Source organism: Malania oleifera, chromosome 12 (genome assembly GCF_029873635.1).
Source record: "Malania oleifera isolate guangnan ecotype guangnan chromosome 12, ASM2987363v1, whole genome shotgun sequence".
Taxonomy (NCBI): Eukaryota; Viridiplantae; Streptophyta; class Magnoliopsida; order Santalales; family Ximeniaceae; genus Malania; species Malania oleifera.
Genome location: NC_080428.1, coordinates 86,126,373 through 86,141,959, shown reverse-complemented (window position 1 = coordinate 86,141,959; position 15,587 = coordinate 86,126,373). Strand labels below are relative to the sequence as shown.

At 34.9% G+C, this 15,587-nt stretch overlaps 1 protein-coding gene across 1 annotated transcript; it reads left to right on the top strand.

The window, feature by feature from the left end:
* The first annotated feature begins 430 nt into the window (after positions 1-430).
* Positions 431-4,355, top strand: LOC131144803 (zinc finger protein CONSTANS-LIKE 15). Its single transcript, XM_058093674.1, has 4 exons — positions 431-1,556; positions 3,020-3,223; positions 3,797-4,062; positions 4,151-4,355. The coding sequence occupies exons 1-4, from the start codon at positions 690-692 to the stop codon at positions 4,257-4,259; spliced, it is 1,446 nt and encodes a 481-aa protein (XP_057949657.1). The 5' UTR covers positions 431-689; the 3' UTR covers positions 4,260-4,355.
* Positions 4,356-15,587: the final 11,232 nt, after the last annotated feature.

Genomic DNA, 15,587 nt, shown 5'->3' with positions numbered 1-15,587 from the left:
TTAGAGCACTTTATTAATTTTTAAGTTAATTATAATTTTAGATTTAAAATTTAAAATTAAAATTAAAATTTATAAAAATTTAAATAAAATATAATGCAAAATTATATTAAATTTTTTATAAATCTATTCAAATTTAGATTTAAAACATAAAATTCAAACTCCTGCGGAAAGATTAATAATATTTTTAATTATAAACTATTTGTATAATTACTCTCCATAATGGTTTATGTTCAAAAAAATTTATTCGTTTTGTAAAAAATATCCATTTTTTTCATGTGTTTTCTTATAGTTAAAGTTTTCTATAATTCGTTTGCCTGAGAAGTTGTGAGCCGAGGGAAAATAAATTTATAGGAGAGGCAAAAAAATAAAATAAAAAAGAAAATTAAGAATATCAGTAAATAATTAGAAAAATAAATATTGAAAAACATTTGTCATGCATTCAATTTGTGTTTAATATTCAAAAGGTTGAAAGTGTCCCTGTACTGCTCTGAAGAGTTGTTTTTCCTCTTTCACTCTCTTCAAGTTTCAGACCAGAGAAGTGACAGACCACGCTCTTGCCCTCTCTCGCTCCCAAAACCTCACGTCCTCTCTTCCCTGTCCTACTGTCGTAGCTAGGGTTCTTAATCTAATTCCCAGAGGGCTTAGAGTTTCTTCCCGAAGTTGAAACAGAGAAGGCTAGTTCCGTCGCCATGGCCACCCTCAGTCCCAAGTCCGCACACGGCAAGACCCTTCCCTGCGATTTTTGCAGCGACCAGGTTGCGGTTCTCTACTGCCGAGCTGATTCCGCCAAGCTCTGCTTGTTCTGCGACCAGCACGTGCACTCCGCCAACGCCCTCTCCCGGAAGCACCTTCGGTCGCAGATCTGCGACAACTGTGGCTCCGAGCCGGTCTCCGTCCGGTGCGCCACCGACAACCTCGTGCTATGCCAGGAGTGCGACTGGGACGCCCACGGCAGCTGCTCCGTCTCTGCCGCGCATGACCGGACCTCCGTCGAGGGCTTCTCCGGCTGCCCGTCGCCCTCCGAGCTCGCCGACCTCTGGGGACTCGATCTCGAAGACAAGAAATCTCAGAGTAATAACATCATCCAGGCGACGGCTCCGCCGAATTGGGCTTCTCAGGACATCGATTCCTGGGTGTGCAGGTCCGCGGGGGCGATTCAGGACTTTATGGTGCCGAATGAGAGCGCGACGGTTTATTCGAGTGAGATTGGGGGGGTTTTGAAGAGACACGGTGCGGGATGCGGGAAGCAGAAGCAGGTGATACTGAAGCAGCTGGTGGAGCTGTTCAAGAGGGGTTTGGTGGGTGAAGATGGCGGCGGCGGCGGAAGTTCGGTGCCTGGGACTCCGAATCAGAGTGTTTGGAAGAGGAATGCGGTGGAAGAGTCATTTGGTTTGGGAAATTCGGGCGATGGGGATGAGGTAATGCAGCAGCAAGCGCCGTTCATGTCTTTGCTTATGTTGCCAACCCATGTGGATTCGAAAGAGGATGGTGGCATCGCTGAAGCGGACGTATTGTGGGACAGAGACAAGAAGCCGAGTGATCAGCCTCCCAGTCTGGTATTGTTTCAAACACCTTGTCTTCCTGTTTTGGGCTTTGAGAATTGAGATGCTTTCTCTTGTTCTGGTTTTAACTTTTTAAGTGTCGTTCTGTGCTCGTCTGTGTGCAATGTTTGTTTGGCAGGAGGGAAAGGGACGGAAGGAAAGAGAATGGGGGTGAGGGTTTTAGAAATACCTTCATTTGGCAGTTCTATAGTTTATTAGGAAGGTAAGTTTAGGATCTGATGGTTAGTCACTCTGGCTAAAGAGTTATCTCTTGGCATGGGCGCGGGGGAAGGTCCTCTGCAAACGTATTCATATGTCATGCCTTTGTCATGAGTAATTGAATGGACAGTGATAAATTTGTAAAAATATGACAACGATAATGTGGTTTATCATTTGTTGGCCCATCATCCATGGTAGACGCTTGTCATATGAATAATTATGGGCATAAATATGCAGATTCTGCATCCTTGCTTAAGAGATAATCCTTGGCCTACTTTTTCCCTCCCCTTATGTACGAAATCGCTAGAATACTAAGCTGGTTTTCGATTTCCTGAGGGAATTCAAGAGTAAACTTAACAGTCACCATCTTATTTCCTTCTGTTTTTTATTAAAATGTCCAAGGTAATCATCCTACTCTTCCATTCCTTCCCCTTCAATGCCTGCCCTTTAAGAGCTCTTTCACTTCCTCCCTTTTAAATTTCGGAACATAATTTTACCTCCAATGCATAGGCTGTCCATTTATTTCTCTTAATCATCAACCGAGATCTTGAATGTGCATGTTTTAGTTTGACAGCAGCATGGTAGTCAATGTTACCTTGACATCTCTTAGTTCTTATTTTTTTGGTTCATTCAATGTGTCAACTGCCTCCGTGGAGATTGCTAATGAAGATGACTTCCAATTATGAAGGTGCACTAGAAAATGATCTGGTAAGACCATGTAATTCCATTGCATTCTTGTAATGGATGTGACCTCTGAAAGGGCCTTTTTTACAATCAGACGCGTCGGAGTTTTCCCTGTTTATCTTAAGAAGGTTTAGGCCGTGGCCAATTTTTTATTAAGAGATTCTCATGATCGTGCATCCAGAGAGAGAGAGAGAGAGAGATCTTACTGTCTCTCAGCATTTGTGTATTCAATGCAGTGATGAACACAGGCGGATTTGAAATTATTATAGGCATTTAATGGTGAGGGAAAATTCTTTTTGAGGATCTCTGAGTTGGAGAGTTGATGCCTGGTGATCCCCCTGTTTCTCATGGTTATCCTCAAGTATACTTATATCAAGATTGTTTGGCCATAAAACTTGTTCTATCTAAACCTTAAAAAAATGGAAATGCTATGTAGGAGGTTTTTAAAAATTGCCGGCCTCCTTGATTCATCTTTGTTTTTTCTCTTGCTTTTTCATTGATTCTATTTTATTTAATGCTGGTATCAATTTGATAGCATTTATCACTAATTATCATGGTTACTTGCTTCCTTGTAGATATGGGATTTCTATTTAGGACAGTCGAGATGTCATGAAGAATCTGATCCATTGAAAGTTGGATATGATGCCGGGGATGCAGGATTCATGATCAAGAATTATAGTGAACTTATCAAAGAGGCATCCTCACCAACTTCAAAAGCACTACGAGAAATATATGAGATGAATTACTCCATGGCCCATGAGGATTTTGCATCATTTAATGTAAGCAGTTTGTGTTGTGTTGCTGTCTATTGTTTAAAACCCATCTAAAGCAATTAATTGCCACATCATTAACAATCCGGGAGATTTCCTAATATTCTTCCTCTTGCTTTTTTACCTTTTCCGTAATTAACATATAAAAAATAATAACTCAAGCATAATGAAACGCATCTTTGCATTTTTAAGATTGTGTCTTCTGTTGGTCAAACCACTTCAACCAAATTAGCTAATTACGTTCCAGTTAACTTGAGGTGCAACACAATGGTACAATATTTTAAGCAGTTATCACTTTACTGTGTAATAGCTACTGGTTGTGGTATCATGTATAGTGATTGAAATCCAGGTAATACTGAGAAAAAGCAATGCTTATAGTGTGTGTGTAGGTGTAACTACTGTGTGCGTTTGGTACATTTGCAAAGCAGGATTTGATGATTGAATTTGAACCATCTGATTTGTTGCACATTTACAATGAACATGCTGTGTAGTACCACTTATCTTATTGCTTGCACTTAAAATGTGCTTGTCTTTTATAGGCATGCTCAAATACTATTTGACATGTTGTAATGATTAATGCAGAATAACTTGAACCACCCAACATTGAGCCAGGGACCAGCCACATCTGAGAGCAACAACGAGCCCACAGCAAGGCCATCAGTGGGTTCTTCCCTCAGTAAACCTAAAGGCTATGGCAGCTCAAAAAATGTTCTGTTCATAGATCAGTCTGCTCAGGCGACTGGTGAAAATGCTATGACAGCAGTAACGACGAAGGCCGATATGGAGCTTATGGCACAGAAAAGAGGCAGCGCGATGCTACGTTACAGGGAAAAGAAAAAAACTCGACGGTATTTCTTTTCATCTTTCACTCGAGTTTGCATAATTTATCCCCTCAAAATATGTATTTTCTGAATTTTTGAGAGTAATTTTGCACAGATATGAGAAACACATTCGGTACGAGTCGAGGAAGGCAAGAGCTGATACCAGGAAGCGAGTGAAAGGTCGCTTTGTGAAGGCTTGTGAGGCTCCAGATGGTTTGTGCTGACTGCTGAGATAACCTTCAATTCTTGATCTTGCTTTATCTGCCTGTATATATTTCTTACATGTCTCCACGTTGAATTTATAATTTGATTAGCCCTAATAGTATGGCATCAACAATTACCCCTTCCCCCCTCCCACGAATGCAGATGTTAGTGGCCTTTGTGTTTGGCTTGAGAGATTATTAGGTTAATAATTCTATACCCATCTGATGTTAGACAATCAGATTTTGAAATCTCAAGCGGTAATAGGAATAGAGAACCACCAAACTCGCAATCTAATGATGCCAATTGTCGCGGAAAAGTTAAAACATGATATGGTTAGTTTAATTTAATATTGAAGTAGCTGAGGTGGATAAATGGGTGAGTGCCTGGCGTCACTTCTTCCCTCTTTGGGTGCGGCTTGTGCGCATGTTACGTAAGGGCAAGACTTTCTAAGCAAATGATTTGATTTCTCCGAAGTCTTCTTTTCTTCGATTTCTCCGAAGTCGTCTTTTCTAACCATTCTTCTTTCCGAAAGTTTTTCTCCCCTTCTGAGGCTTCTATGCTATTTACTCGCAGAAAATTGAATAGAGGTCCAAATGATTCTGCAACTTATAAACTAGGTGTTGGTTCCTGTTTGTGCAGGTAATTGTGAGCGCATGATACGCAAGTGCCCAAAATATTTTAACACACTTTTTCATATATTGTGCAATTCTTTGAGGTCATAAAAGACATTTCAAGCATATTATCTTTAATTTTATGTTTAGCAATAGAGATTTGGGCCTTTGGATTTATGTAGATCTAAATAAAATGTAATATAAAATTATATTCAATTTAAAAAATAAAAAAATTACTATAAAATGGATTTTCATATTTGGTGCCATCTTTCTAAAACCTACATTTGTTAAAAAAAAAATGAACATTCAAGGGTATAAATGTAAAAGAATACAATACAATCTATGTCTATCCATTTTTTTTTTTTTGGATTATGCACCGGGTATTCACGATTTCATGTGTCCGTTTTACGGTCCACATAACCTTTAAAGTTAATCTCACAACTCTAAAGAGAGGGAAAATTCAAGAGTCTATGTTTATACATTCTTTTTTTTTTTTTTTTGAATATCGCCGGGTGTCCACAACCGTTAACGACGTCCGTTTTACGGTCCACCGCACCGGTCGTGACTAATCCCACGCCCCGTGGATCCGGCCCCACATCACCACGAGGAGGGTAAAGCAGGAGCCCAGGGGAGGAATCGAACCCGGGAGGGGAGAAATCCCTGACCAAGTGAAAGGCACTCCCGGCATCCGCTCGACCACCTGAGCCACGCCCTGGGGGCTATGTTTATCCATTCTTGAAAAAATGGAAAGTTGTTTTTCTACCCTTCAATATTTTCCTTTAGTTTGCAAAATGCTTTATAGTGTGTATCCATTTCTAGTTTTTTATAAATTTGCACAAATTTAAGTTCAATTCATGCTCTGCTCTCATATATTACTTAAGATTATGTGAAACACCCTAGTGGTTTGATCATGGAAGATTTCATATTCAAAACTTGAGATGGGAAATAATTCAATAAAAAAAGTTTATATAGTTAATCCTTAACACACTTCTATTTCACATTTTGTATAAGAATTTGTTACGATGTCATTTGGAGTTTTAGAATAATTGAAATGATTGTGTTAATTTTACATTTTTCTAAAAATATAAGTATCAAAATTAAGTGCCATTATGGATGACAAATAATTGGTGTTAATTTTATTAAGGATATAAAATATAAGTATGAAAATTAAACCTTAGCATTGTAAAGTTTACCTGAGAAACATGTGAATGTTGTGAAGATAATAATGAAAAGAATCACAATTTTAGGAGAGAGGAGAGTTCTTAAATTTACCTATTCTTAAGGGTTCGTTTGGATTAAGGATTTTATTTAGAAAAAAGAAAAAAAAAAAACATATTTTCCCTTGTATTTTCTTTTTCTATTAAATACTATAAAAAAAAAGTTTATTTTAATATGATTAAACATTAATGATGTATAAAATAGAAATTTTGTTTATGGATTTGGCATGTATTTTTATTTTTTTTCTCACTTTCCTCAATAATCAAATATGAAAATGTGGATTCCTTATATATTTTCATTTCTTTTTTTCAATATTTTTTGAATTTCAAACAAAGCCTAAACTTACAGTGAAACCAAAATTTTCAAAACACTACAAAATCATCCCTAATTGGGGGGGGGGGGGGGGGAAGAAATAAGTGCATTGTAATGCAAAGAGAATTTAGAAATAATTATACTTTTTCAATGTTAGTTAAGATAAAAAACACTAATCTCTAATATGCCTTTAAATGAAAAATATTTTTTATACATTAATATATTCTTATATAATGGTATTTTATTCAATGTTGGTTAAAATAAAATTGTTTTTGAGATTGTTTTTGAATAGTTGAGATTTGACAAATAATATTTATGCTTGTTTTGAGGTGATAATCAAAGGTGAATCCATATTGACTCGAGTGTAAACTATAGTCTCTACTCAATTTATAAAAAAAATTAAAAAAAGAAAAAAAAAACCTCTTAGGGGTCATTTGGTTAGCGATATCTTTCAAGATTCTTGAGAATGTTATGCTTATGACATGTCATTTTCACATTTGTTTGAGTATAGAAATATGACATGGCAAAAAAATCATTAGGTTAGACAGTTTAAGCACATCTTATGAAGTGTAAAATATTTGAAATTTATAATTATTGAAAAGTTTGAGATATAGATTTAAAGTATGTACTCTTAGTAGGTTTTTGTGTAAAAAAAGTTATAGTTCTTTTTCATATATTCAGACGCATGTCTGGGTATAATGGTCATTTTATTAAATATACATATCAGGATTGTCATGTTGAACCAAATATTGACATGAAAAATTCTTTGTACATTCTTATGAATCGTTGAACACGAATCAAAAAAAAATATTTTCATGAGACTGACATCCTAATCTAAAAATGAAATTTCTAAGTAGGTTATTTCATGGGAACATTTTTCATGCCGTGGGCCAAACACCCTCTTATAATGTATATAATAGATTTAGAGTGGTTGTGGATTGTACTCAATTACTGTGGAGCCAGCCAAAAAGATTTTTTTTGTTGGGCGAGGGGCTAAAATTTCTTTTGAGTTTTTATTTTATTTTATTTGAGGTTAATTTAAATAAATAAGATTAGATTATTATAATTCTATTAATATTTTAGAAATTTGACCATAAAAAATTCATAATTAATTTTAGTGGATACAATTATTTTATTATATCGTAATTTGATGTGAACTATAAATTATTAGCACAGATATTTTATTTTAATTAATATTGAATAAAATAAGAATATAATAATTTATAAAAAAAATAGTTTCATTTTTTAAGACACCATTTAATTTGACGATGATTACGTAATTTGTCACCATCCATATATCTTGTAATCAAAACTGTTCAACAATAATAATAATAAAATTAAAGGAGGTATAAACAATAAACAATAATAAATAAATCTGTTAAAATGAATTTCTCAGCAAAAATAATTCCTTCTAAGCCTATAACCATCACCAAATTACTAATTTTGATCAGCCTGAAAATTTTCTCCATCAAGATAAAAAAACCTGAAAAAAAAATATCTTTAAGCTACAGAATAACAATTTGAATCTAAACAATAGGGGAAGAAATGATAATTAGAGATATATTGTTGGGATTTATTAAAGAGGCCCCAACAATACTGACCATGACGAGATCGTGAAAGGTGCTTGTATCAACTACCATATATGAAGTCAGCATCCCATCTAGAGACTTGAAAATTATAATTATTAAATAATAGAAAGGAGGAAAAATTTTAAGAAAAGACAAAGTAGGGTTCGTCAACAAACGCCCTGGTTTCATCGATGAACTCCCTGTGGGATTCGTGGACAAAGTTCAGTATTTCGTCGATAAAGAGATACTGAGAGGGGGTAATTCAGACCCATTGGTTCGTTGACGAGTACATGTGGCTTGTCGACGAAGCCACGTGGCAAGTCACCTATATATATATATATATATATATATATATATATATATATATATATATATGTGAAAATCGGATTTTCAACAAAGAAATCAGTTTCCTTCCACTCTCTCCCTCTAAAATTCGGCCCTCTCACCTTCTCTCTAAGATTCCAGCCACGTTTCTCCCCGATTCGACAATCAGAACTTCCACAATTATCCTGGGGAGATTCTCTACAACTTAACTGGAGCAGAATTTTAGTTTGAGGAATTTGGACACCATCCCAAAATCAGGGTAAGTAAGATATTTTAGGTTTTCATAGTTATATGGTATTTCTGAACCCATATTTTGTATTAGGTGTTGATATACTGGTGTTTGAGATGATTAAAGTAAGGTATTGTGATTTCAGGATTTGGGTTTCCAAACACTGCAGGCATGGGTTGAGGATTCCACCAGGTGTTTTCCCAATAATTCAAGTAATATTGATAAATGATTAGTAGTTCAAAAATTTGTGAATAAAAGATAAATGTGAGCCTCGGGAAAAGGCAGATATGATTATTATTTTGAGATAGGTTAATTGAATTAGGAAATGTATATTATTACAGGATTCTGTGTTTGGCGCGGTGGGCATAGGATTATAATTGGAGTCAGATCTCCTAACTAGTTAGGTAAGGAAATTATGTTATGCTAGTAAATTCGGAAATTTTATCAATAAATTATAGTATTTGATTATGAGATAAAGAGTATATATTATACAGTTATATAAATTTCAATACATGAGTTATATGCATTAATTGTGTGGCTTGAGTAAGTATTGTACAGTATAAAAATTTATGCAGTTTTCAAAATATCATAATCTACGATATTTATGTACAGAAATATGTTTTACCGAATTTATAAAATTATGATTTACAGTATTTATATAGACAGATATTTTACAGTATTCACAGAATACCATGATTCTCAGAAGTACAAAACTATAACACTCAGATATTACAGTTTATTCAGTTCATATATTACAGATCATACATATCAGATATTACAGATATTTTAGCTCAGATAATACAATTTATTCAGATCAGTTTTACTGTGTTATGGTTATACAGAATCATGATGAAACAATAAGATATATATAGAGAGAATAATATTATACAGTATCAGATCCTAATTAATCATATTAGCATCGGAGCACGGTACCGTAGTTATTTTAGTTCAGAGTGCAACCATACATCTCAGATAGAGTATAGAATAGTCGATTGTGCCACGAGTAGTGTAGAGTGCTCTCTGGAGTTTGGACCAGGTGGAGTGAGCCTTTCGTGCTACAGGCATGTTTATGCATACAGTTAGACTAGCACTAGTAGGCCAACCAGTGTATAGTCCCGCTTACGGGCTGCACAACCAATCAAGTGGGGTAAATCATGACATACAATTTTTCAGGAAAGCTTTCACAGTTATTTATATGTATACAGATTTACAGAATAACAACAGTTATATTATAATACTAGGAAGTATTAAATGGATATTTTTCTAAGATTTGAGAAAGTTGGAATTTTTGGAATACATGGTCTCGTTTTGTTGATTTAGGCTGAATCCCGAGGAGTAGGTAAGGGAAAATACTTTATAACAGATTTTTATTAATTTTTAAATAAATAATTTTTGGGTATAAAATTTTATATATTTAGGTAAATTATACTGAATGGTGAAGGAAATGAAAATATGGTTTTGATTATATATTATATTGGGAAAAACCGTGTGGCATGAAACCAACTTTGCTAATTAAATGATTGCGAGTACTATGGAATGATGAATTATTGTGATTGCGAATATTGTTGAGTTGCGAATTCTGGTTGGTTGAAAATACTGGTTGTTTGTGTATACTATGGTAATTATGTGGATGTGTTTAAATGGTCAGATTTGTTATTGATTTGTGTTATGGTTCATGTAAATTGTGATATAACGTTGGCAGTGGTATGAGAAGGTCGTTATATGAGCATTTATATTGGGGGTAAACATTGACAGTAGTATGAGGAGTTTGTTTACCTATTTAGCATGAATAAGGTGGTTTGTACTGTAATTTGTGTGTGTTGATAGTCCTGTGTGGACATGTATGCTATATGTTTGATAGTCCTGTGTGAACGTTGTATTCTACATGGTTATGGACCTAGTGTGGGTATGATTGAAGACTGTGTGGATTATCCTATGTGGATTGATTGTGGTATGCATATATGTGTGGAGTTCTGTGAAGCAATTATTATTGGTTGCGTGTGATTTTAATTAATTAAGTATTTATGGTAAAGTAGATTACTCCACCCGAGGGCTTGCTGAGGAAGGCGAGTATCCTGGTAATTATTTGTGGATATCAGGGTAAAGGGTAGCCACATGTATGGGCAAGTGATCTTCTCTAATCTCGGAGACTTTACCTGGATACAAAACCCGAGGGCTTACTGAGAAAGGTGAGTACCCTGGTGTTAGCGCTATAGCAAAGGGAATCTACTTGTATGGGTGGGTAGACTTCTCTATTCTCGGGAATTATCAATATAAAAAAATAATTATGTATGTGAGCATGTGATTAGATGATAAAGAAGTTGACCATGGCATATGAATGCGTTATCTCGGATGCTATTGGTGGTGAAATGCAATTGTATGAATATTTTAATTATATATTAAACATTTCAGTCACACACTATTGTAAATTATTTCTTCCTTACTGAGAGATGTCTCACCCAGATGACAATTTAATCTTTTCAGGTTTATCAGGTGATCGAGTTTAGAAAGTTCCAAGGCGGGGTAGTTTTGGAGTAAATAAAAAGAACAAATATGTATAGTTTTATATTTAATTATTCTGGTCATGTAATATGGTGTATGTGAATGTATTTTTTTTTTTGGGTTTGCTTATGTAATTATAGAACTCTAGTATTATGTTTGAGGTTATTTAATTATTTCCGCTACGTGAAAGGTATTAGAGACGTATGTTGGTCTCATAACACTCTTGGCCCCACGTGGTGGGTTCGAGGCATTACACGGTGTCATGACGAAACTGGCCCATCACACTAACTATACTTTATGTGTAAATTAAAAATATTTTTTAAAAAAATTGTGCATTGTGCTTGAATTTGAAGTAAAACAAAAATAATCAATATTATTTATTTTTATTTTTATTTTTATTTTTATTTTGTTGAAATTGCTTTTGACCTATGTTTATACGTATTTTAAATAAATTAAAACTACTAATAAAAAATTAAAATAAAATTTATGTATTACGAATTTTAAATAAAAAAATAACTAATTTTGTAAAAAAAAAAAATTATTACTTATTAAAATTTAATTCACATTTTTCATTTCCCATGCATGCATGCAACCAAAAAAAAAAAATCTTTCTGCCACAAGCCCTCTCCCTGGACGCATGGCCCACCCATCCCATCCTCTGTTTTTTTTTTTTAATCCTGACAAATATCACATCTCCTCTCTCCTCTCTCTCCCTTGCGCTGATGGTCGTGCGCCATCCCATCCCGCAACAAATTTTTTTTAACCCCAACCGACTTTTGCAAAGTCGGTTGACGCACATTTTTGTATTTTTTTTCTTCCTTTCCTTTATATTTTTGTTTTTTGCTTTTTTTTTTAATATTTTCATAAAAAACTCTAACTGTCCAACCCTACAAGTGTTCCTATCAATTTTGGGTGCATCAATATCTAAATGTTAAAAAACAAGATTTGGAACTAATTTACTATTTTATAAATAATTTTATTTATTTGGATTCTAATTTAAATAAACAATATTAGATTATTAGATTCCCATTAATATCTTATGAAAATGCCACTATAGAATTTAATAAATTATTTTAGAGCATTGAGTTATTTATTATATCTAATTCGAGAATGAGCCCTAAATTGTTTTTCATTTTGTCATCGTTGTAGGATAAAATTGGTGATAACCTGCTGTGACGCCCCGATTTTCATACAATTTTTTTCAAAACAACAATAATAAATAAATATTCATTTATTATAAACAACATCCACAAATCGACCACGTCAACAATCCTATTATCATTCATACGACTTGACCCGCACTAGGTACCAGGTAAAAAGTTATTTTATTTATACAACCTAACAGCGGAAGATAGTGTATTTATAACATTCAGAATACAATACCCATAGTGCCAACATACATAAATACACAATACTATTTCATATCCAAAAACAATACAACCAAAGGGAATCACACCTCCCTAGTCTAAACTCACCCTGTATATTAGGGTCTCAGCTCCTTATAATCATGGAGCTCTATCACCCTATCTATCTCTATTCCCTGAAAAATTTAGATAATTTTGGGTGAGACACATTTTAGTAAGAAGAAATATATTATTTACAGTGTGTGACCATATGAGTTCAGTTATAATACACTTTACTTTTCAAACCATCGTTTCATTTGAGAAAATATACTGATATACACATTCTTGTAATCATATAGATATACAACATAAGCTTTTATAAGCTTTAAAACCATTTATTAAATTCAATAATTTTCAACACATATTTACCGCGAAGTTCCTGAGAATAGGGAAGATTACCCACCCATACAGGTAGCTTCCCTCTACCCTAACACATCATGCAGCCAAGTATGGTCACATCTGATACCTATCAAGGCACTCACCTTACTCAGTAAGCCCTTAGGCAGAGAGTTTCACTTCGCCTCAATTATTTATTTTATAAAACACACACTCTTTCATTTTTCATAATCATGTCCCATTTTTAACTCATTACATATCTATGTATACATAAATTCACATTTATGTACTTTACATAATACATTAGATTACATAATTCCAATTCTCAACACATTCACGATTTCCATACTGAGCATACCTCCCCAACGACATTAATAGGAACTTCACAATATAATTTCTATATTGCGCATACCTCCCCAACGACATCGGTAGGAACTTCACACACACAATCTGTAACAACCTACTTAATTTCCATATTATTATTTTTTTTATATACTATGACATATAACGTGCTCTGATACCATTCTGGTAGTAAATCCAATCATTAGCCTAAGTAGCAAGAAGCAGAAATCACATAGACATAACCATATGAAAATATATATACAATACTAATACCAGAGTACTAACATGTTTTCCCAAAATATACACATATATCTGTTTCTCAAAATACGCTCAACTATACTGGGATATACAAAAATCCTCCACAATACTCACTTCACTGACAGGGCACTATTGATGCCCCTCTATCTGCAAGCCTAATCTGTTCGCCTACCTGGATTACTTAAAAAATGATTCAACATTGGGATGAACCAACGCTCAGTAAGACGAAATATGTTATTACTAGTGTATGGCAAATGAGTTACAGTATTATGAAAATCTGTTTTCATATAATAATATATAACTGGATACGTAAGTACAGTACAAGTAATAAAATACACCACCCTTTTCATACTGCTTAATATAACAGTATTGTAGGTTACTATTCAAAATACTTCTAGTGTACATAAGTATGTTCTCTGTTTTTGTAAATCTGTACATACGTAATAGTAATTGAAAACTTTCCCTGTGGATAACTGTGTGTCATGATTTAACCCCTCATGACAGGGTTGTGCGGCCCGTAGGTGGGATCTACACTGGCTGGTCGACCAGGGAAAATCACTATACTCCATCTGTCTGATCTGCTCACCTCAACCCATATCTAATGGGGAGCCTGTCCACGTCAAGGGCCTAGGTGATCGACCTACTACCACATATTATCTAAATAGGTGGTTGCACTCATAACATAACATAATATCTGTAGCAACGGTACCGTACTCTGTAACTGCATAGTCCAATAGGGTCTGATACTATATAATATATTTCTATATACAGCTATCTGATTTACCATGATTCTAAAATAACCGTAATTACCATGATACTGAATAAACTGTAACTGTAATCCATATGTCATAGTACTGAGAATTGTATATTCATAATACTGAGAACTGCATAATCACAATACTGAAATTCTTATAATCATGGTACTGAGATTCGTATAATCATGGTACTATAATTCGTATAATCATGGTACTGAAATTCATTAAATCATGATACTAAAATTCGTAAAACATATCTCTGTACTATAGTCATATTCTCAAGTCATGCCATACTTTAATACATAATATTCATAATTTAATAAACTGTATAATATTTTAAAAATACCTAGCATAGCATATTTCCCTTACCTGACGACCAGAAAGCCCCTACGGTATACTGGCCTAACACCTGTAGGGCCTCCTACATAACACCCTGAAAACAACGTTTGCCAGAATAGAATATCAGTATTTCTTCGCTTACATCATTTCTTATAACTGTCAGAAGGCCAAAAATGGGCTAAAAGGCCTTACCCTGAATTTGGGATGAAATCCAACTTCGTTTCACCAATGATTCGCTCCGGCAGACTTGTAGAGAACTTCGCTAGGAGTGTCATGGTGGCTTTGGATCGTCAATCCAGCGTCTGGCGGGGCCGGAAACAAAGAGAGAAGTGAGAGGATCCATAAGAGAAAGAGAGGAGAGAGAGTGTGCTGTGGAAATGTGATAAAAATTCAATTTTTCACTGCTTATAGGGCTAGATTCGTCGATGAGACACGTCACCTCGTTGACGAGTCCTTCATTAAATTCATCGACGAAACACTGTATTCGTCGATGAAATTCAAATTAGCCCATCCTTTGCTCGGTATTTTCTCTTCGACGAAACCCTGTATTCGTCGACGAATTTCCTTATGCACTCGTCGATGAAACCCTGTATTCGTCGACTAGTCCTGACAATTCTTTGAAATTATTATTATTATTTATTATCTCCAAAATGCGATGTTGTCTAAGAACGCGGAGCGTTCGTCGACAAAATCTACTGCGTCCTTCTGTTCCTGTTTCCATTTCCCTCCCTCTTTATTATTAAAATAATATTATTCTTCGGGTCACTACACAATCTCCCTACTGAGCATACCTCCCCCAACGACATCAGTAGGAACTTTACACACACAATCTCCCTACTGAGCATACCTCCCCAACAGCATCAGTAGGAACTTCACGCACACACACAGTCTCCATACTGAGCATACCCCCCCCAACGGTATCAGTAGGAATTTCACACACACACACATAGTCTCCATACTGAGCATACCTCCCCAACGGCATCAGTAGGAACTTCACACACACACACAGTCTTCATACTAAGCATACCTCCCCAATGACATCAGTAGGAAAGGAATACCACCCACCCACAATTATTGTGCGGTGTTGGCATATCATCAATCGTATTTCAGTACATCTCAATTCAATTTAATATAAATATTCTCATCATTTT